Source organism: Poecile atricapillus, chromosome 14, assembly GCF_030490865.1.
Source record: "Poecile atricapillus isolate bPoeAtr1 chromosome 14, bPoeAtr1.hap1, whole genome shotgun sequence".
NCBI lineage: Eukaryota > Metazoa > Chordata > Aves > Passeriformes > Paridae > Poecile > Poecile atricapillus.
The window spans coordinates 15,722,406-15,745,288 of NC_081262.1; the positions used below are offsets into that span (position 1 = coordinate 15,722,406).

Consider the following 22,883-nt stretch of genomic DNA (forward strand, 5'->3'; position numbering starts at 1 on the left):
ATCCATCATCCATCCATCATCCATCCATCATCCATCCATCATCCATCATCCATCCATCATCCATCATCCATCGATCCATCATCCATCATCCATCATCCATCCATCATCCATCCATCATCCATCCATCATCCATCATCCATCCATCCATCATCCATCCATCCATCCATCATCCATCCATCCATCATCCATCATCCATCCATCATCCATCATCCATCCATCATCCATCATCCATCATCCATCCATCATCCATCCATCATCCATCATCCATCCATCCATCATCCATCCATCCATCCATCATCCATCCATCCATCATCCATCCATCATCCATCATCCATCCATCCATCATCCATCCATCCATCATCCATCCATCATCCATCATCCATCATCCATCCATCCATCCATCCATCATCCATCATCCATCCATCCATCATCCATCCATCATCCATCATCCATCATCCATCCATCCATCATCCATCCATCATCCATCATCCATCCATCCATCATCCATCATCCATCCATCCATCATCCATCCATCCATCCATCCATCATCATCCATCATCCATCATCCATCATCCATCATCCATCCATCCATCCATCCATCATCCATCATCCATCCATCATCCATCCATCCATCCATCCATCCATCATCCATCCATCATCCATCCATCCATCCGTCCATCCATCATCCATCCATCATCCATCATCCATCCATCCATCCATCATCCATCCATCATCCATCATCCATCCATCATCCATCCATCATCCATCCATCCATCATCCATCCATCCATCCATCATCCATCCATCATCCATCATCCATCCATCATCCATCCATCCATCCATCCATCATCCATCCATCATCCATCATCCATCATCCATCCATCATCCGTCCATCATCCATCCATCCATCCATCCATCATCCATCCATCATCCATCATCCATCCATCCATCCATCATCCATCCATCATCCATCCATCCATCCATCATCCATCATCCATCCATCCATCCATCATCCATCCATCATCCATCCATCCATCATCCATCATCCATCCATCATCCATCCATCCATCATCCATCATCCATCCATCATCCATCCATCCATCCATCATCCATCATCCATCCATCCATCCATCCATCTATCCATGGATTCCATCCCTCCATCCCTCCCCTCATCACAGCCACAGCAGACACGAGGCAGTGCTCTGGAGGCAGGCACCGAACAGCAGAAGGAATTTGGGTTTCTTTTTTCCCCCTCTAACCCATCTGTCCTTAATTTCTTTGGGGGTTTCACTCCAAATTCTTCAGATTCTGCAGCAAATGCTTTGCAGTCCTCGGCCCCTCGGCGGCTGCCCAGCTCGGGGCTGCCTGCAAGAGGAGCAGAGGGAAGGGAAAATCCCAGCCCTGCACATTCACCAGCAATAATCCGTGTCCAGGCGTTATTTGCTGTTCCAAGGGATTGCTTTTGTTTTTATTATTATTTGTTTGCTTTTGCTCTGTCGTTTTTTTGCTGCTCCATCCCCCGCCCTGCTCTGGGGGCTGTGCCAGCCCGTCCCTCCGTGCCGCAGCGGGGGACGATGGATTTGGTGGCCGGGGACACCAGAGCCTGTTCCAACCCTCATTTCTGGGGGGCTGCGTCCTGCGCCCCCCTTTTGCCAACTGCTGCCTCCAGTCGTGCCATGACTCCCTTCCCTCCCGGGGATCGCACCCCTGGAGGCTGATATCGCCTTGCCAGAGCTCTGCTGAGAGGCGTTTCCCTTTCCCCTTATCATTTGGAGCAATAAATATTTTTTTTTTCTCCTTAATTTTACAATTTCGAGGCGCTGGCTCTGGATTTGGGGCTGGGGAGCGCAGCCGGCCCGCGGCGCGCTCTACCCTGCAGAGGCTGCTAATTAGCCGCTAATTTTACAGCCTGCTTTATGGTTTGCATAAATTGGGATGGGATTGAAGCTTCCCCGTGGGCAGAGCTCTCCCGGGAGGAGGCAGCGAGGCTCAGCCGCAGCTCCCCGGGGAGAGCCGGCCGGGTGGAGCAGCACCGAGATCTTTCCCCAGGATGCTGGGAACAGCCTGGGAAGCATCGGGAGGCGCTCACAGCCCGGCTGAGGCTGAGTTCAGGTGGTCACGGCTCCTTTTTGGATGCTCCCATTTCTCCGGGATGCCGGGATCCAAAATATCCCATTCCATCCCTTCCCATCCCATCCCGCTGTCACAAAATGCACAAACCCAGCCCCTGCACAACCCTGAGTGAAAACAATCCTTCCCTAACACACACACCCAGGCAGAGGTTCAATTAGAGCCAAATTTGGAGGATTTAAATCATGCCTTAGATTACCGGGAGAGCAGAGTTCCTCCCCGGAGCTTGGTGCAAGCCCCAGCTTTGATAAGCATCAGGACACGGCGCTGGCCTCAAACGGAGAAATGAAACAAATACCTCACATACTTGGGCGACTCACACAAGTGAGCAGCTGCGATTGAGGACAGGATCCATCTCGCCCTGATCCCTCTCGCCCCTCGGCGGGTATTGGCAAATCCCAACCTCTCCTTGTTCCCGGTTAATCCGCGCCTGGCACCTCCCCTGCTCGGTTCCTTCAGCCCCGGAGCCCTCACCGGCCTCACACCGAGCACCTGAACCCCCCGGCTGCCCCTTTCCATCCTGAATTCCCAGGAAAACACAGCAGCCCAGCCCTGTCCCGCTCGCCGGGGTCAGCATCCCACAGCTGGACAGACGGACAGACAGACATGGGATGTGCTGGAAGCACCTCCTGCCCGGGTTCCACCCCTGCCAGAGCCTTGGTGCTTCACCCGTCGGAGCGAGAGGTTTAAATTAATCCGAGATTAACTAATTTGGAGCCTGGCTTTGAACGGGAGGCCTGTGAGATTGGGTTTAAAGCAGGGAAGTTGATTTCCAGCAGAGCTGTGGCGCTGCTGGCAGGAACAGCCCCGGCCATAAAATCCCAAGACGTCAGAGGGGAACAAAGATAGACTGTGATGCAGAAAAGATGCTCAAATTTAAAATAATCTGGGAGGAATGAGCCCAGCCCTGCAGACACATGGCCCCAGCATCGCTCCCGAAGCGCAGCTTTTCCTCTTTAAATAAACTGCACCGTTTATTCCCTCCCGGTGCCTTTCAAGTCTTTATTTTCCACCTAATAACGTTTAAAATCCCAGTGCCCTCCCAGGTGCTCTGGGATGCTCCCACCTCACCCCAAACAGAACTTGGAGGTGACCTCTGAGCATCCAGAGCAAATGTGGGCTCTGCAGAAATTCTTGGCACAGCTCCCCTACTCCAGAAATGAAAGGATCGAGCCACAACGACCCCTGCATGTGAATTAAAATAAACTGGATTGAATCAGCTGAACTCCAGGCTGGAGGATAAGCAGAGCCTGCCCTCACGGTTCCCGGGTTTATTCTAATTTACCCTTCCGAAAAACGCTCCCCAGTGGGGCTTTGAAGCAGAGGAATTTGGTCCTGGGCAGTTTTCATCCTGCCCTGACAAGGCTGGGAGGGGATTGGGTGGGGATGTTGGGAATTGTGGTGTGGAACAGCGGTGGATCCAGTGCTCAGGCTGTGTTCCCCCTCCTGGAGCTGGGATGCAGCTAAATATAATAAAATAATAAAAATATAATAAATATATAATAAAAGATAAAACCCCCGGCAGTGCCAGGCTCTGGTGGCAGTGCCAGTGACACCAATGTGACAGAGGGTGATGCTGGGGATGGAGCAGATGCTCAAAGCTGCAGGGCAGGACCAGCCTCACCCTCTGGATGCTGCAGGGTCCCTTCCCTGTTCCCATCCACCCAAAATCCGGGACAGCCAAGGGCTCCATGCAGGGACAGGACAGAGGTGTGGGTGGGGAAGGAGGGCACACCACCCTCCCTAACCTTACCAAGACAAATTTAATTCAAAAAATCCAGGCAGGAGGCTTCAATAAGCCCAGAGGACCCTGCCAAGAGTCACACTCCCCATATCCAAGCGCACAAAAGCTGGACATGTAAGACATGAAGAAAGCACTGTCAGGGCAGGCCAGTGCCAGCCAGCAAAGCTGTAACATTGGGAACATGAAATATTAATCACCGGTGCATAAAACAATAGGAAAAAGCTGCCTTTTGGGGCAGCCATCCATCCTCACTCAGCAGGGAACATCAAGAGACGCTAATACCATACAGGTTCTGCTTAAATATTTGCCTGCCCTAATGGTCACGCAAGAAGCATTCGCTTTGAAGTTGAAAATAGACTGTAAATGTCTTTTGTGTGAGATGAAACATGATAAGACATGAAACCAGGAGGCTAAACTGTAGTTAATCACGGCGGCTTTACAAGCAACAAATCATTACTGCAGACAGTCAAGGGGATCGTTTGAAAGAGCAGCCACGTGGGGAGGGAGCCCGGCCGGGCATCGCCCTCCACCGCGGGGGTTTGGGGTCCTGGAACATCGGGGTGGCCTCGGGAGCAGCCACAGGGCTGGATTGGTGCTCCCAAGGCTGGGAGGATGCTGATGAAGGGCTGGAGCGGTGCTGGGAGGGCTGGGATGATGCTCACGAGGTTGGGATGATGCTGACGTGGGGTGGTCCAGTGCTGGCAGGGCTGGATTGGTTCTGGAAGGGCTGGAGTGGTTCTGGAAGGGCTGGAGTGGTTCTGGAAGGGCTGGACTGGTTCTGGAAGGGATGGATTGGTTCTGGCAGGGCTGGAGTGGTTCTGGAAGGGCTGGATTGGTTCTGGAAGGGGTGGATTGGTTCTGGAAGGGGTGGAGTGGGTCTGGAAGGGCTGGATTGATGTGGGAAGGACTGGATTGGTTCTGGCAGAGCTGGATTTGTGCTCCCAGGGATGGATTGGCTCTGGAAGGGCTGGATTGGTTCTGGAAGGGCTGGATTGGTTCTGGCAGGGCTGGATTGGTTCTGGAAGGGCTGAGTTGGTGCTGACAGGGCTGGATTGATGCTGGAAGGAGTGGATTGGTGCTGGAAGGGCTGGATTGGTGCTGGAAGGGCTGGAATGGTTCTGGCAGGGTTGGATTGGTTCTGGAAGGAGTGAATTGGTGCTGGGAGGGCTGGATTGGTTCTGGCAGGGCTGGATTTGTGCTCCCAGGGCTGGACTGGTGCTCCCAGGGCTGGATTGATGCTGACACAAGCCTTTCCCAGCGCTCCCAGGGCCAGGCTGATGCTGGCAGGGCTGGAGTGGAACATCTCCCCTGGTGAACCCTTCCCCAGGGCCACGGGGGGATGTGGGTTGGGGTCACCCAGCTCCAGGCTGGAGCAGGGCAGCAGAGCTGGGACATTCCTGTGACATCGGGGGGATCCCGATGGTCCCACCCCAGCCAGATCCTGGCACACCCACAAGGAAACCACCCTCAAAAACTTGGGATGAGGAAGGAGCCTGTGCTGGACACGGCTCTCCAGACAGGGAATAATGGAATTGTTTAGGCTGGAAAAGACCTCGAAGCTCATCGGGTACAACCATGGTCAGCACGTCCTCAAGGGCCACATCCACAATTCTCAAACTCCTCCAGGGCTGGTGACTCCACCAGCCAGTTCCAGGGCTTTACAACCTTTTCCACAAACAAAATATTCCTGTGATCCCATGGAAACCTCCCGTGTGGTGCCCCGGTGCAGGAACACGCCTGGGACAGGTATTTCCCACATCAAAAACAGAGCTGGTGATTACAGGCGATGCTCACTTGGGAGCAGGAGATAAGACCCCAAAGCAAGTGTCTAAGAATGACTGATTAACAGCTAAAGCCTCGCTAATTGCCTTAAAAAGTCGGATCTCAACAGCCGGGGAAGGGAAAAGAAAAAAGGATTAAAATTTTCCTTGGGCTAAACATTTTTCCGGCGTGCTCAGACTCGCTCTGGATGTCTCCAGTCATTATCTCCCTAATTAACACGCACCACAAGCCCGAAACAAATTTCTCCACCTTGTGGCTCTGCGAGGTTCAGTCGGATTAAGGAAATTTAGGGAATGGGATGGGCCAGTGCCAGCGAGAGGAGGGATTTGGGATAGGGAGATGAAGCTGGTTTTGGTGGATGAGATGGAATAAACGTTGGGTTTTGTCCAGCTGGAGGTGCTGGGGGACAGGTGAGCTCTGGCATGGAGCAGGTGAGGTGCTGGGATGCTCCTCTTCTCCTGCCATCCCCGTGTCACCGGGAAATCAGGATGGGCCGGGAGTTTTTCTAATTTCCATCCTTTATTTCCTGTAATTAACACAAACTCTGCATTTTCACAGCCCCCAGAAGAACCCAAATAATCCCTTTAAATTTTTTTTCCCCAAGTATCTCCACAGGTAATTAACTTTAATGCAAAGGGATGCCAAAGGCCACCAAAGGGATGGGACCTGGCCCAATTTGGGATGAAGGCAACGTTTGCTGGGAATGACGATGCCAGAGCATCCCAAATCAGGCTGTGCTCCCTCTCCCAAGGGATGTGGAACCCCCCAAAAGCGCTTCTTTGGGCTCATGGGTTTTTGGAATGGGGAAAAAAAACTGTGGATCAAAAGATAAAATGAAATAAAATGACACAAATGTAAAAGGAGCCATCCCTGTGATGCTGGGCATGGAAACACGAGTGAGAATTCCAGGGGGGGCAGGAGCAGCCGGGCACCGGCTCCAAGGAACAGCAGCAATTAAAGCCTCCAGGTCATTCTCCTTTCCCTTGGATAACATAATTTCTATAGGGTTTGTTGTCTTATTAGAGAATTAATCTAAATCTTGGCGGGCTCTGGATGCTTTGCAGGTCAGGGGCAGGTCCAGTGCATTTTCTGGATAAACCTGCAATATCCAGATTTTTGAAGAATTAATACAGAGATTTTCAAAGAGTTAAGAGTTGTGATTTCCCACACACACAGAGGATGGTTGGCTTGTTTTGGGTTTGTTTTTTTAAATGAAAAGAAGAATAACAAATAAGAATCTGAGGAGTAGGAGAACAATTGTATTTTCAAATGCAGAATATTCCAAAATTCCTGGTATTTACATTTAAAAGGAAATCTCTAGAAGCTTGAAGTTGATATTTTATGTTATGTTTGTGGGTATTTTCTTAAAAAAAAGCATTTAGGAATTTTTTTTTTTTCCTCAAGTATCTCCACAGGTAATTAACTGGATTTACCTTTCAAAAATCTTGTCTTCAGTAGAAAGATAACACTTTGTAAAACTCCATATTTAAATTGATTTTTGTGAAGTTGGAAGACACCATCAAATGTTTGGAGTGAGTGGATGTGGGGAAAAAACCGAGCAAACCCGAAAGGGGAGGTCAGCTGGAGGCTACGGGGGAGGAAATGAATGATTCCTTAAACAATCAGGGAAGTTCGTGTCGGCCTGGAAACGTAATTTAATTTATGTGGTTAAAGCTCCCGACTGAGCAAAATCCTCTCGTTAAGGCAGAATTGTCATTAGTGCGATAATTAAATGAGGAGGGAGGGCAGAGAGAAGCCTCGGCCATGGAGAGAGGGAGGGAAGAGGAGAATTCCGAGTGTCCCGAGGGGCTGAGGGGGTTTGGGGAGATGGGATGGGATGGGATCCATCCTCAATCCTCAGCACCAGGCGCTGCCTGAAGCTCTCCACCCTCGGGTCTTTAATATTTCTGCTAAATATTAATTAATTGATTAATTATTAAATAATTAATATTAAATTATTCCTGCTAAATATTAAATTATTCATAAATAAATAAATAAATAAATATTAAATAATTAATATCAAATTATTCCTGCTACATATTAAATGTTTATTTAATAAATAATTGATTAATTATAAAAAATTAATATTAAATTATTCCTGCTAAATATTACATTATTAAGAAATAAATAAATAAAATTAAATAATTAATATTACATTATCCCCGCTAAATATTAATTAATAATAATTAAATAATCAATATTAAATTATTCCTGCTAAATATTAAATTATTAATTAAATTTAAATAATAATTAAATAATTAATATTAAATTATCCCCTCTAAATATGAAATATTCCTGCTAAAATCCCGTCTCCAGCCAGATTTCCATTAAAATTATTTAAATTTATTATTAATGTATCCGTGTTTAGTTTATTATTTATTATTGTTATTATTATAAATATATAATATATAATAATACGATATGATATATAATATATTATATGATATATGATATATAATAATATTATATCAAGGGTTAGGAAAGGCACTTGCACCCTCCTGTGCCCGCATCCACAAACTGCAAGGGAACGTGGAATTCTGGCTGGATCCTCCTGGCACAGGCGGCTGGGCAGGGATGCAGAGATGCAGGAATGCAGGGATTGCAGGGATACAGGGATTCAGGCATGCAGGAAAGCAGGATTGCAGGGATGCAGGAGTGCAGGGATGCAGGAGTGCAGGAATGCAGGAGTGCAGGGATGCAGGAGTGCAGGGATGCAGGAGTGCAGGGATGCAGGATTGCAGGGATGCAGGAGTGCAGGGATGCAGGAGTGCAGGGATGCAGGATTGCAGGGATGCAGGATTGCAGGGATGCAGGGATGCAGGAAAGCAGGATTGCAGGGATGCAGGATTGCAGGGATGCAGGGATGCAGGGATGCAGGAGTGCAGGGATGCAGGAAAGCAGGATTGCAGGGATGCAGGGATGCAGGGATTCAGGGATGCAGGATTGCAGGGATGCAGGAGTGCAGGGATGCAGGGATGCAGGGATGCAGGGGTGCAGGGATGCAGGGATGCAGGAGTGCAGGATTGCAGGGATGCAGGAGTGCAGGAGTGCAGGAGTGCAGGATTGCAGGATTGCAGGGATGCAGGGATGCAGGATTGCAGTGATGCAGGAGTGCAGGGATGCAGGGATTGCAGGGATGCAGGGATGCAGGGATTCAGGGATGCAGGGATGCAGGATTGCAGGAATGCAGGAGATTGCAGGAATCCCAGCTGGATCCCCCTGGCACAGGATGCCCAGGACGGGGAGGAGGCTCTGCCATCCCCCGCTGGCATTCCCAAGGTTTCATCTCGGTTTAGAATCCCAGGGGAAACCACTCCAAAAATCCCTTCCTTCCACACTTCCTGGGCTCAGGTGGAGCTCACCTGGGAATCCTGGAATGCTTTGGGTTGGGAGGGACCTTAAATCCCACCCAGTGCCACCCCTGCCACGGCAGGGACACCTCCCACTGTCCCAGGGTGATCCAAGCTGGCCTGGGACAATTCCAGGGATCCAGGGACAGCCCCAGCTGCTCTGGGCACCTGTGCCAGGGCCTCCCACCCTCCCAGGGAAGAGTTTCCCTGTTAATATCCTAAACCCCAAGGATTAATCAGTCCAAAGGCAGACTGGACCTTCAGACTGGAAGCTGGTGAATAATCAGAGCTGGAGGTTGAGCTGAGGGTGATGGGGGCAGAGCTGGCACTGGCTCCTGAGCTCCAGAGGGGACATTCCTGGCAAAGCCCAGCTCCAGGGATCTGGGATCCAGCCACAAGGGGGTGAAGATCCCATGTGAAGCTGAGGGTTGTGGTGTCCAGGCCTGCAGACAGCTTTGTGTGGAGAAGTTGTGGTGAGAAACTCATCTGTCTGTGCCCAGAAAATCCTGACAGCCCAGGAAATACCGAGAACACCCTTGGAACAAGCCAAAACTGGCTTCATTTGGGAAGAAGTGCTAAGTGGAGTGAAAATGAAACCTTCCCAGTGGAGCTTTGGCTCTGGGAATGCCCAGAGGCCTCCAATTCATCAGCAACCCCCTTTCCCAGGCAAAACCTGGGGAAATGGGAACAGATTCCAGGTAAAACCACACACATCCCCCCCAGCCTCCCCATCCCTGCAGCCACGGCGCTGGGACGCCATTCCCAGCGTGTTCAGCACTCCAGCACAGTGAATCAGTGCTTTATTTTCAGCATGGAGAGGTACAAGACCAGCAGTGATCCCTGGGGAATGAGCTGGTGTGACAAACTTCCCCCGGTGCCCTCGGATCCGTGGGATTGAGGTGAAGAGGAACACCCCCAACGTGTCCTCTAAACCCCAGGGGCCAGCAACAGCCTTTCCCCTCTTTATGATCCTTGTGTATCCATTCCAGAGGATTTGGGTCTGGGATGGGGAGGGAAGGCCACGAATCAGGCACTGAATTAAGGAGGATCAGCGTGGCAGCCCTTGGGAGCGTTGAGGCAGCGCAGCCGCGATTCCCGGAGCCTGAGCGGTGCCAAGCGCAGCCCCTGGGCACAATTCCAGCCTCCCTCCCAGCAGGGCACGGCCAGGAGGAACCTGAGAGCCCCTGGAATTTATTGCACGGTGCTGGATCAGGAATAATGCCAGGGCAGAGCCGAGGACACCGAGGTGGAGCCGTCTCTGCCGTGTGCAAGGTGGGCAGAGGGGGAAAACCCCTGGATGAAAACCCAGTGGGACCATAAAACATCCCCGCCCCAGCACCCTGGAAGGGTTTATATAGGGCAGTTCACACCATGATCCCAGCCCAGAATAGCTCCAGGGATTAACCCAGACCCTGACCTCGGCTGATCCCGCGTTACTCCCTGGAAATGCCAGCGGAGCCGCCTGGGATTGCATCAGAGCCTGCCTGGGATCTGGACACTGTCCTGCCTCGGCTGAGCTCAGCAGCAAAAACCCTCCCCAGAGCTCAGCACAGGCACAGGAGCTCCTTGCATGGAGCTGGAACAGCCCCAAGGAGGAACTGGACCAAGGAAACCGGGGGGAACCGTGACAGGGAAACCGGGGGGAACCGTGACAGGGAAACCGGGGGGAACCGTGACAGGGAAATCAGGGAACAAAACCTTGGCAGGGAAACCAAGGAGGAACCGTGATGGGGAAATTGAGGGGAAAACTTGAAGAAGGAGTTTCCTCCTGTTGTGGGTCCCCTTGGCAGGACAGTGCATCCCAAGGAGTGAAGGCAGGATTAGCCCAGGGCAGTGCCAGGTGCAGCAGCTCGCTTAATTCTCCTTCAGGTCGTTGTTTTTACCTAAAAACAGGGGAGGAACAATCAGGGCTCATGTTTCTTCCTCCAGAACCACCAGCCCTTTTCATTTTGTTGATTTATTTTTATTTGGGGGTTTTGCTACACAACATCACCACCGGCACAGCCTGACAAGCAGGACAGCAGCTCACGGTCATGCCTGGAATTTGGCCTCCTGAGACAATTTTCTGTTTGATAACTTCCCCAGGGAGTGACCAGCAAAGCCCCCCAGGTCCCTCAGTGCCACCACAGAGACTCCCTGCCCTCTCTTCACACCCCCAGAGAAACCCCAAAAAACTCAGCCAGCCCTGAAACCCACGGAGTCCCAGCAGGAGCTGAGCAGACCGAGCCTGATTTATCCCAAGAGCAGCTCCCTGGCGTTATCACTGCTGAAAGCAGCGCAGAGCACACAGCGAGCCCCAAAATCAGCTCCCCGGGCTGGGACAGCAGCCAAGCCACGGCCGGTACCTTTCGGGAGGAACTTCAGCGAGCTGCTGAATATTCAGAAGCGGGACTGGCCCTTCTTGGGGCCATCGTTGAGGAACTCGTGGCCCAGCCCGTTGCCACACTTGCCACACGTCACCTGCAGAAGCAAGGGGAGGGGTTGGCAGCAATCTGGCTTTTCAGGGAAAACGAGCCCGGAGGTGTTTGTGGTTTATTTTTGTTACATCCCAAGGGTTCGGGGGTCCGCACCTTTAACGCCCCCGGGCGCTCCTCGCGCTTGGCCACGCTGTCGCCGCGCAGGGTCTCGGTGAAGGCTGGCCAGGGTGACGAGTGCTCGTACTTGGCCCGGCTGGAGAAGAGCTCATGGCCACACTTGGCACACACGTAAATGCCTGGGGAGGGCACGGCGGGGTCAGCGCGGGGGACACGGGACAGGAGGGGCAGGACCCCCACTCCCCATAGAGCTTCCCGCAAGGGCAGGATCCCCCCAAGGATCCAAGCCCCGAGTCCCTATCCCCGATTCCCCCACCCCGCTGGGAGAACCCCAACAAGGACCGCAGATTGGGGACCCCCACCCGGAGCCACGGCTGCAGGATGCTCCGCAGAAGGGCACCCCCTAAACCCCCCCCCAACCGCTCACCCGGGGGGTTCCGCCCTGCCGGGGGACACCCCCTGCCCGCCCCGCTGGGGATCCCCCCGGCCGCACCCCCGGAGCCCGCGGGGAGCCCCTCACCCGGCTGGAAGTGGTCCTTGAACACCTCTCCCCCCAGGAAGGAGCAGAAGGCCATGGCTGCGCCCTCCGCCCCGGCCCGTTCCGCTGGCCCGGCCGCGCCCCCCGCCCCGCCCATTCACACCGGGCCACCCCCGTGTCCCTCCCATCCCCGGGCCACCCCCCGTGTCCCTCCCATCCCCGGGCCACCCCCCGTGTCCCTCCCATCCCCTGCCCACCCCCCGTGTCCCTCCCATCCCCTGCCCATCCTCGTGTCCCTCCCCTTGCGGTGCCACCCCCCTGTCCCTCCCATCCCCGGGCCACCCCCCGTGTCCCTCCCATCCCTGGGCCACCCCCCGTGTCCCTCCCCGGGCCATCCCCCGTGCCCCTCCCCTCCCCTACCCACCCCCCGTGTCCCTCCCCTCCCCGGGCCACCCCCACTGTCCCTCCCATCCCCTGCCCACCCCCGTGTCCCTCCCATCCCCTGCCCACCCCCGTGTCCCTCCCCTTGCGGAGCCACCCCCCGTGTCCCTCCCATCCCCGTGTCCCTCCCCTGTCCCTCCCGTGTCCCTCCCTTGTCCCTCCCCTGTCCCTCCCTTGTCCCTCCTCCGGGCCCGCCCCTGCAGCCCCTCCCCGCCGCCCGCAGAGGGCGCTGCGGGCGCGGCGGTACCGGGGAGGGGTCCCGGTACCGGGGGGGTCCCGTTCCGAACCCTCCTTCATCCCCCGGGGACCCCCGGGCCGTCCCCAGCCCCCGCGCGGCCTCCCCAGCGAGGGGCAGCGGGGCCGGGGGATGCGGGGGGGCGCGGGGCGGAGCGCGGAGCCGGCTCGGGGCTGCGGATGCTCCGGTGGGAGCGGGGCGGGCTCCAGCCCGGCTCTGGGCATCTGCAACCGGCTGCGGGACCGCCACGGAGCCTCCGGTACCGGCTCTTCACGTCCGGAACCGGCACCGCTCCGGCCCTGCTGTCCCAGCACCGGCATCAGTCCTTGGATCCCGGCACCAGAACCCACCGGCCTCCAGCAGCTCCGGCACCGCCACTGACACCGGCACCGACTCCTCTTCCCCGGCACAAGGCCCCCCGGCACCGGGAGTGACCCCCCCGTTATCCTCCCCAGGCGCTGGGACCGCTCCGATCCCCCGGCATCGCTCGTCCTTCTCCATCACCGGGACCGACCGACCCTCCCCGGCTCTCCGGGCCCCCGCCTGCCGCAGGTACCGGCGCTGCGGGTCCCGGGGCGGGCGGCGGGGCCGGGCAGCCCCGGTTTCCCCAGCAGGGTTGGTGGCCCTTGGGACCGGGGGTCCCACAGGCACTGCCAGGGCTCTGAGGATGGGTGCGGGCACGGCGGGGACCACCCCGCGCCGGGAGCGCAGAGCCGGGGTCACCCGTGGGGACCCTCCCACGGAGGATGCGGGGGCTGAGCGGGGCCCGTGGTGGGCGCGGGGGGTCCCGGGGAGGAGGAGGAGGTGACAGCCCGGCGTGTGGCAAGGTGAGGGCTTTGAAGGTGAACCTGGGCAGGTTCCAAAGGGGCTGAGCTGCTGCAGCTTCCTTCTGCTTCCAAAAACCAGCACCACAAATCCCTTCTTGTGTAGTTTATCCAAAACCTCTCGGATGTGTCCCCGGGCTTAGGCTGTGCTTGAAATGGTGCAAGAGGGAAAAATTTTGGTGCCCTTTGGATAAAAACTTGTGTCTGGCTCTGCTCCCCCGGCCCTGCGGCCGCAGCGATGCTTGGATGGATCCCCGCTCCCAAATGCCCCGGGACGTGTCCGGCGGCCCGGAGCTGCCCCCGGGGCTGCGGGACCCCGGCGCTGCCGCTGCCCTCTGGATGCTGCCGCTTTGAATTAGGTCAGGCTTCATCCCGGGAGAGCTGAGCTCCCGCTGCGGCCCTGGGGATTGATGGATCGTGGCAGGAGCCCGGGCAGGGGGAGGAAGGAGCCGGGAGGGAGGGGAATGCGCTGCTTTGAAAGCGCATCCCGTAAGATCCACCGAGATCAGAGGAGCGGGATTGTCAGGGAAAGCTCCAAATAGACTCCAGGGCCTCGCACACCTCAGGGCTGTGGATTTCCAGGCGGTGGAAGGAGCTGCAGCAGCCAGAAGGTCTCGGCAGCATCGTCCATCGGGAAACTGCTGCTCGCTGCAGTTCCCACGGTGAGGCTGTGCCGGTGTGAATGGGAGGGATGTTGGAAGTGGCCGGGTCCTTCCCCATGGCTGAGCGCTCCCGGGAGCTGCAGGGGCCACGCAGAGCCGGGATTGGGAATGGCTGAGGCACGGGAATGAAGCAGAGTCCATAGAGAGGCAGGGCTAGGCTCCAGCCCCGCGATGCACGGGGTGCTGTAGGGGCTTTGGGAGTGAGTCCTGGGGCTGGCTGGCTCTCAGCGTCCTGCTGGAGACATTCCAAAGCCCACCTGGCTCCTTGCTCCCCCAGCAGCACAAAACCCACTCTGGTATCCACCAGCAAAACCCCTGAGAAGAGCGATGTGATGTGGAGCTGGGAGCAGAGGATGGAGCTGGGATCCCACACTGCCCAAGTTACATTCTGAGCTTGCAGAATTCCCTCAAAGCCGCTCCCTGATCTCGGGATAATGTGGAGCGCTCCAGGGACAGCGTCACAGCCGGGTTCTGTCACAGTGTTTTGTGCAGATAATTAGAGAGGGATTTCCAGCTCCCTTGGCTGGGTGAGGAAAGCGCTGCTGTGGTGCCACGTCCCCGCCAGCCGATCCACTGCCACCCTAATTAACCACAGAGGAATGAGGGAAGTTAATGAAGTTGATATTTCAATTAACTCCCTGATTCTACAACCAAACACCGGGCGGGCAGTGCCCACCAGGGAGCTCCCACAGTGCCAGGCTGTGCTGTGCCACCTCCTGATGCCTTGGCCATGTGAAGGGAATGTTTTAGGGGGAGACACTCCAGCCCAAGCTGGGTCACAGCTTGTCTCTGTCAACCAAAGCTGGGAGCAAGGAGCGGAATTTTGGAGCTGGAATCCGGTGGAGAGGCTCAGTGATGGTCGTGGCTTTGGTGTGTCCACACACAGCGAGGGGGGACACTGTCATTAGGGGTCTTGTGTCCCTGCCCTGTCCTGGGCTGGGTGTCCCACACACTGCTCCTCAGCCCCAATCCTTCTCAGGGATGTTCTGGAAGAGGTGGGGTCATGGGAGCTGTTTGCTGGCACCTCCAAAGCCCCGTGTCATCATTCCCATTGTCCCGTGACCCCACCGAGCCCACCCAGCTGCCCCCACGAAAAGCCCTGCAAGGATCTTCATGTCCAAATAATCCTGTAAAGAGCAAAAAGCCCCCCGTGATCCTGCAGGGCCACAGGCTGGGGACAAAGTGCAGGCTGGGAGGGGGGATAGTGCTGGGGCACCTCCACACTCAGTGTTGGCTCTCTGAAGCCTGAGCCAGCAGCAAAGCCTCCCCTGGGGCTGCACCTCCCTCTCGGGGTGCTGCTGCTCCAGCCAGGGCACCCAGCAGGGTCTGTCCTGCTGCCCCCCACCCTCCCCAGAGCTGGCTGCAGCAGCAGCAGCAGCGTAGCCCCCGCTGTACTCACCGTCCCTGCCAGAGGAGAACTCCCATACAAAGCCAGGCTATTATTATCTCTGTCTTCCACCGTGTTAATGGTCTCTCAGGAAACAGACTTCTTTTTTTCCCTTTTTTTTCTTTTTTTCCCTTTTTTTTTAGCTTTTAAATCCCACGAGTACGGGAGTGGTGGGAGCTGAGAGCTGGGCACGGTGGAGTGGAGCACAAGGAGCACCGAGCCCGGTGCTGGGGAGACACTGTCCCCTTGAGCTGGCAGGGACACGGAGCAGGGCAGGACCCTCCACGGAGCAGCCCAGGGGTGTTCTGGTAGGAGCCAGGGGTGCTGGGCAGTTCTGGGGGTGCTGGGAGTGCCTGGGATGTGGGGCCACTGAGAACCCCGCTCAGGGAGGGGCAGGGGGGGGCTGCAGCGCTGGGCTGGGACATGGACAGGGCCCTGCAGCATCAGGGGAAGGATCCCCTGGAGTCACAGAATCACGGAATGCTTTGGGTTGGGAGGGATCTGAAAGACAATCTACTTTCCAGGCCCTTGCAGTGGACAGGGGCACCTTCCCCTAGGGCAGGTCCCCTCTCAGGCCCAGCTCCACTGCTCATTTCCCTCTGCTCACTCCTCGTTTGGCTGTTTTGGTTCCTTGCCAGGCGCTGGCAGTGCCAGCAGTGCCCACGGGCTGGACAGCACCAGCCAGGCTCTGCCGGGAGCTGGGACCACCGGGACAATCACCCGTCGATGATTTGGGGTTAACAAGTGGCTCCTGTAAAGGAGAAGCAGAGCAAGAGCAGAGATTATATAAAGGGGGCTGGAGGCAGCTTCAGCACAGGCTGTAATTAATTCCTGGCACCGAGGAGCTTTGAAGATCCAGGGTGGCGCGGTGCGAGCGTGAGGCAGCCCCAGGGTCCTTGGGATGAATTCCTGCTGCTGCTGCAGGGCTGCTGTGAGGGAAGAGGGCAGGGAGGGGCTGAGCGCTCCATGGACCCGCTGGGAGCTGACTCAGCACCGCGGTTTCCCTGCAGAGCCCGTCCTGCACATCCCTTCTCCCTCCCAAAATCACGGAGGGGGCACGGCTCGGAGCAGGTCAGCATGGCTTTGGCAGGAGTGCTGCGATGAGGGGTGGTGGTGGTGGCTGGTGGGGACAGGACAGCACTTGGCTGAAGCCAGGACAATGGAAACTTTGTGTTAGAAAAACTTTTGTCCCCCCCACCCCCCCAGGAAAGGCAGAGATTGCTGACTGTGCTCACCGAGCATCCCCTCGCTGCGCTGGGGCCGCCGCTCCATTTCGAGATCATGCAGTGCTTGAATCGGGCCAAACCATGAACTTTTAGAGGAGCCAGGGAGTCCTGCCCGCTGGCCTGGACCCCTGCCCGCAGCCCCAGGGCTCGCACTGGGACCGATGGAATATCCTGGTGCGGAAAATCCCCCGGGTTCGGCCGCAGCCCCGGCTGGCAGCTCCGGGCTCTCGCAGCCCCGCCGCTCATTGCCTGGCTGAGCTTTATCCTCGCCAAACAAATGGTTTCCCACATTAGCTCACCCCACAAACCATCCCGAAATAGGCTGGAAGGCTCCCAGCGCGGAGTGAGGGTCCGGGAGAGCGATGTGAGAGGCAGGAGCAGAGCGGGGATGTTCTGTGCCCTGAGCCGGAGCTCTCCCAGCTCTGACAGCCGCTTCCCTGTCCCCCGGCAGTGCCGTCGGCGATGCGAGCCATGGCAGACCAGGCTGCGGTGGCAGCAGACGCTTCTCCAGCCCTGGCAGCGTCCCCGGGCTCACCTCGGCGTGGGGACACGGAGGGACCATCGCCCCACGCCGGTGGCACCCGGGAGGACGGGGGTGGCCGGGATGGCTGCGGGCTCCTTCCCGCGGCGGACGGGGACACGAAGCGTCCCCCCTCGCCCCAGCCTGGGGAGATGCTCCTGGCCGACCTCCCCCGGGCCCCCCAGCCCCGGCTCAGCCCGGCCAAGTCGCGCACGGCTCCGTCTTCTCCCAGCGTGTCCCCATCGGAGAGCAGAGCCGCGCTGCTCCGGCTGCGCGATGCCAGGCTGGAGGACACGAGGAGGCGGCTGTCGGAGGCCGTGCAGGAGCCCCTGAGCCGCCTGAGCCGCCTCATGGCCGAGGAGAGCAGCCCCACGGGCCGGGCCAAGGAGCCGGGGGGCAGCGGCGGGGCCGGGGCCCGCCGGGTGCGGGACTGGACGCCCTGGGAGCCCACCCTGAACTGCCGCTACGAGATCTGCTCCTACGGGGACGTGATCCAGGTGGTGGAGGTGGCGCAGAGAGACACCGAACCCCCGCTGCCACCTCCCGAGGAGGTTCCCCCGGCGAGATCCGGGGGCTCCGTGCCGGGCAGAGCGCTCGCCTCCATCGCCCTCCTCGCCTACGGGTACCTGGTGCTGCCGCTGCCGCCCTACGCCGCCGGGCTCTGCCTGGGGCTGCTCTGCGGGCTGCTCCTGGGCTTCCTCGCCATCCTCCTCCTCGTGCCCAAGGCTCCCCCGGCCGCTCGGGGACCCTGGGGCCGCCTGCGCCCCAAGCTGCTCCCGGGGGAGCCGCGGGAACCGCCCCACCTCCAGGTAGGAGAGGGAGGGGAAGGGAGGGATCCCCGGCTTGGTGAGCGGGAAGCAGCCGGCTCCCTGTTCCCCCTTTTCCAGGGCTGGATGAACCAGCTGCACGTGTACGACCCCGAGATTTTCCACCCATCGCTCACGCATTCGGTGCTCGCCGTGCTGGACGGGGCCACCCTCAAGCTGTCCTACCCCAAGAGCAACATCCCGCGCCGAGCCACCTTCGAGGAGGAGATCCTGGACGCCGTCTTCATCAGCCACCGCTGCTACGACCTGACCGATGCCAAGGTGAGCCTGGAGACCCCCAGAACCCTCCCACGGGGACCCCGGCACGCCTGGCCCGGCCTCACCCCGCTCTCGGTGCTGCAGGTCTTCCTGTGCCCCCCCAGCCTGGCCCGAAAGAGGACGTGGAACAAGAAATATCCCATCTGTGTGCTCCTCCCCGAGCCGGCCGAGGGAGAGGGCAGGAGCAGGGAGGAGCACGACGCGGAGCTGCAGGGGGATGAGGGGACCGGGAAGGTGCCGGTGTCCGGGCAGGACATCCCAGGGGACTGCAGGGACAGGTGCCTGTACCTGTTTGGGAGGACGGGGCGGGAGAAGGAGGAGTGGTACCAGCACCTCGTGCAAGCCTCCCGTGGGACAGCCAGCAGCCACGGTGACACCAGGGCAGGTGAGGGGCAGCCAGCACGGCCTCTGCTCTGGGCCAGGGCTGGTCCAGGAACACAATTCCTTGGTGGGCAGCCATGAGCGTGGAGGGACATGGAGGAGCCCAAAGTGTAGCCAAGAGGGTTCAGCTCATCAGCACAGGGTGGGTGGCACGTCACTGGAGTCAGGGACAGGCATCCTGTCCCCCCTAATGCCATCCTGAGCCAACAGATTGGATATTGGGAGCAATTCTTTCACCGAAAGGGCTGTCCAGGCCTGGCACAGCTGCCCAGGGCAGGGGTGGAGTGCCCATCCCTGGAGGGACTTAAAGCCATGTGGATGTGGCTCCTGGGGACACGGGTTAGTGCTGGCCTGGGCGGTGCTGGGGAATGCTTGGATTGATGGCATCAGAGGGGTTTTCCAAGCTAAACGATCCTGTGATTCCACACCCCCAGGCATGGGATCGGCTCCGCAGAGCAGCAGCAGCAGCAGCAGCGCCGAGGACATCCCATCCACGGATCCAGCCACGGACGTGTCGGGAAGCGCTGAGGAGATTTACCTGGATTACAGCACCTACATGGCCCGATTCGTGCCAGCACAGGCGGCTGCCAGCCCGGACAGGAGCCCCTCTCACGGAGCTCTGGGCAGCCCCACACCCACAAAGGTGAGCGGGACAAACCCCGAGCTGGGAGCGGGACTTGAGCGCCAAGCGGAGGCTGAAGGACCCCGCACGGAGCCGCCTCCAGCCCGTGGTTTGTTGGAGCAGCCAAGCCCTGGGGCAGGGGAGCACAGGACAGAAGGTCCCGCTGCTCACGGGGCCACCTCGCTGCGGGGGCTGGTGGCTGCTGTCCCCCTGCAGCTCGGCGAGGACACGGCGAGCATGGCCTGGATGAACGCGCTGGTGGGACGCATCTTCTGGGACTTCCTCCGGGAGCAGTACTGGGCAGAGCAGGTGTCCAACAAGATCCAGAAGAAGCTGAGCAAGATCAAGGTGAGAGGCAGGAGCATCAGATCGCTCGGGGGAGCCCTGTTCCCAAGGCTCCAGGGCGAGTGTGACTGTCCCCCGTGGGGGTTTCTCTCCATCAGCTCCCGTATTTCATGAACGAGCTGACCCTGACAGAGCTGGACATGGGCACATCCATCCCCTCAGTGCTCAGTGCCTCCAACCCCACCATCAACGAGCGAGGTAAGAGCCCCTCAGAGGGACAGGGACCCCAGTGCTGGCTCCAGGATGGCTTTACGGAGCTGCCAGCCCCGTCCCCAAAGCTGGGAGGGTTTGGCAGTGCACAAGCAGCTCTGACCTCTGTGGTGCTGACCTGATCTCACCCTGTCCCTCTCCCTGGCAGGGCTCTGGGTGGACATGGAGGTCACCTACAGCGGCTCCTTGCAGATGACACTGGAGACAAAGATGAACCTCAGCAAGCTGGGGAAGGAGAGCTCTGCAGAGGAGAGCGGCCCTGCGGAGGCAGGCAGAGAGGGGTAAGGAATCCATCCATGGATGGGCTCATCCTGCTCCTCCTGCCCCAGGGAGGCGAGGCCGCTGTCCCCAGAGCAGCCCATGATGTGCTGGGGCTCGCAGGGCCAGGCCACGGCTGATCCTGCTGGCAGACAGCGATGCCGAATCGTCCAGCGCCGGCTCCTCTGATGAGGAGGATGTGAGCACTGCAGAGCCCGTGGGAGCCCCAGGGGAGCGGCTCCCCCCGCCTGGCACCGAGGGGTAAGGGGATGCTGGGGGTCTGTGCCATGGGGGGGCTGGGGATGCACAGTGCCACATCAGCACGGGGACACGGGGCCAGTGTCCCCAGCAGGACACACACAGCACATCCTGGCAGCTTTCAGCAGGGATCTGTCCCTGTAGGGTGCTGTGGCAGAGAGCCAGGGGTGCCCAAAACCCAGCAGGGCTGAGCTGGGGCTCCTCTTGCTTTAGCCACGTCAGCGGCAACAGCACGAGCCGGAGGATCCTGCGCTTCGTGGATAAGATTGCCAAGTCCAAGTACTTCCAGAGGGCCACGGAGAACGAGTTCATCAAGAAGAAGATGGAGGAGGTTTCCAACACGCCGCTGCTGCTGACGGTGGAGGTGCAGGAGCTGGCAGGAACCCTGGCCGTGAACATCCCCCCGCCACCGACCGACCGTGTCTGGTACCAGCTCTCCTTCCCCCCACAGGCTCATCCTGCTCCCAGCTGCCCTTGTTCCCTGCAAGGAGCCAGCTCCAGGGCTCCGGGCTCATCTTGGGCACCAACAACCCGAGGCTGCTCCCCAAAGGGGCTCACAGACCTCAGGCTCATTTCTCTGAGTCTGCACCCAGGCCAACACAGATCTGGGGACCCTGAGCTGTCGTCTCCTCCCTAAAACCCAGCAGTGGGGCCACCTGGGCTGTGCCACACCTTCAGCAGGTGATGCTTTCTGCCTCTTTCCTTTCCCCTCACAGGTACAGCTTCCGAGTGCCCCCACAGCTGGAGCTGAAGGTGCGCCCCAAGCTGGGTGAGCGGGAGGTGACATTCCTGCACGTCACCGAGTGGATCGAGAAGAAGCTGAAGCACGAATTTCAGGTGCCTGGGCTGTCGTTTGGGGGCTCAGCAAACCCTGCTGAGGCTCAGGCGTTGCTGAGTCAACCTCAGTTCTTTCTGCAAAAAACCAACACCTGGTCTGGTCTGGCCAGCTTGGAACAGTGAAGACACAGAACCCAAATGACAAGCTCAAGGGCTGAGGAAAAGTGATTTCCTCCCATTATTTTCAGGCCTGCCCCAAGCAGGGAGGGTTTGGGGTGTCAGGCAGCCCCAGGCAGACACCCTCCTGAAGGGCTGAATCCACCTGTTCGTTCTGGTTTGGGGATGTTTGGGATTCCCAAGGGTTTGTGTTCAGCCTCCCACCTCTGCTCAAAGAGCAGAAATGTCCCCACAGATATTTAGGGCCCCCCCAAAAGCCACCCATTTGGATGGCTTCAAAATGCTGGTCTCTCCCCTCTGCTGCCATGCAGGTGGGCTGGGCAAAGAAAAACTGTTCCTGCTTGTCCCCACCCTGATACACAGAGCTGGGACCATCCTGGGGCTGCTGCTGTGGGGGTGGGAGCCCAGGACCTCCAGTTCACAGCCCCTGACCTGGGTGTGGCTCCTGCCAAGCCACCTCCAGGCAGTGTCCCCGTGGTGTTCAAACCCACTGATTTGTTGTTCTGGATTCCACTTTGCAGAAAATTTTGGTGATGCCAAACATGGACGATCTCATCATTCCCATCATGCGCTCTGGGCTGGATCCTTGGCCACCCAGCACGGGACTGCCCCAGGACCCGCCAGCCGTGGGGGACAGGAGGCTCTGAAGCACCACCCCAGGGGCAGGGACACTGCCCAGAGCTCAGGGACCTCGCTGGGACACGGGGACAGCCGGGGCCTGGCCACTGACTGCACCCAGGGCTGTGCCTGGATTCATCCCCATCTCTGCTTCTGCAGATGAGCCTCCTCAGATCCTGCAAGCACACGTTCAGGGCACAGCCAGGCTGCTGGAGAGCCAGGAATTCCATGGCCACGTTCCCAGGACTCCTGGTCAAGCAGGCAGCTCTGGACAGTGGAGGGATGGGCTTCCCACTGTCTGGTTCCCAAAGAGGGTGCAGGACACCTGGATCACGGCACCAAAGGAGTTGGGATCACCACTGATCCAAATTTCCCAGCTCTGGGGCATCCCCCCCGCTCCCCACAGGCAGCTGGGCTGCAAGGAAAGCACAGGTGGGAAAAGATCCCAAGTGAATAAATCCATCGCTGCCCAGCCCTGCCTAGCAGCCCTCTTGTTCTACACAAATCCCCACCTCTGGCAGGATCAGGGGGCTCTGAGCAGGGAGAAGCACCTCCAGCTTGGCAAAATCAGTGCTGGAGGTGTGTGGGAGAGGCACTGAGAGGACAGTGAGGGAGCCTGGGCAGAAGCAGGGCGTGGGGAGGCCCTGTACTCCCAGTGGAAACTGGTGCAGAAGCGCTGGTACGTGCTCTGCTCTCTGCTGGATGGGAGGAAGGGGAGTCTTCGTGGTGATTTGGGTGAGTGGGGAAAATTCACTGGGCAAAGGAAATGGAGGGTCCAGAGGAGAGAGCAGGCACTTGGCTGTCCCTGTCCATGTGGGCCAGTCCCAAATGCCACTTTTC

The 22,883-nt window shown here is 58.0% G+C and overlaps 2 protein-coding genes across 2 annotated transcripts; one reads left to right on the forward strand and one right to left on the reverse strand.

The window, feature by feature from the left end:
* Positions 1–9,788: 9,788 nt before the first annotated feature.
* MSRB1 (methionine sulfoxide reductase B1) lies at positions 9,789–12,183 on the reverse strand. The gene is made up of 4 exons (XM_058849807.1): positions 12,060–12,183; positions 11,576–11,718; positions 11,351–11,465; positions 9,789–10,888 (listed from the first exon to the last, which is right to left on the reverse strand). Exons 1-4 carry the CDS (start codon positions 12,172–12,174, stop codon positions 10,860–10,862), a joined length of 402 nt encoding a protein of 133 aa, XP_058705790.1. The 5' UTR covers positions 12,175–12,183; the 3' UTR covers positions 9,789–10,859.
* A 909-nt stretch (positions 12,184–13,092) lies between these two features.
* LOC131584531 (testis-expressed protein 2-like) lies at positions 13,093–22,820 on the forward strand. Its single transcript, XM_058849772.1, has 13 exons — positions 13,093–13,245; positions 15,710–15,874; positions 17,244–18,121; positions 18,200–18,400; positions 18,482–18,782; positions 19,213–19,421; positions 19,617–19,748; positions 19,844–19,943; positions 20,104–20,236; positions 20,337–20,474; positions 20,685–20,897; positions 21,188–21,308; positions 21,947–22,820. Exons 3-13 carry the CDS (start codon positions 17,255–17,257, stop codon positions 22,070–22,072), a joined length of 2,541 nt encoding a protein of 846 aa, XP_058705755.1. The 5' UTR covers positions 13,093–13,245; positions 15,710–15,874; positions 17,244–17,254; the 3' UTR covers positions 22,073–22,820.
* Positions 22,821–22,883: the final 63 nt, after the last annotated feature.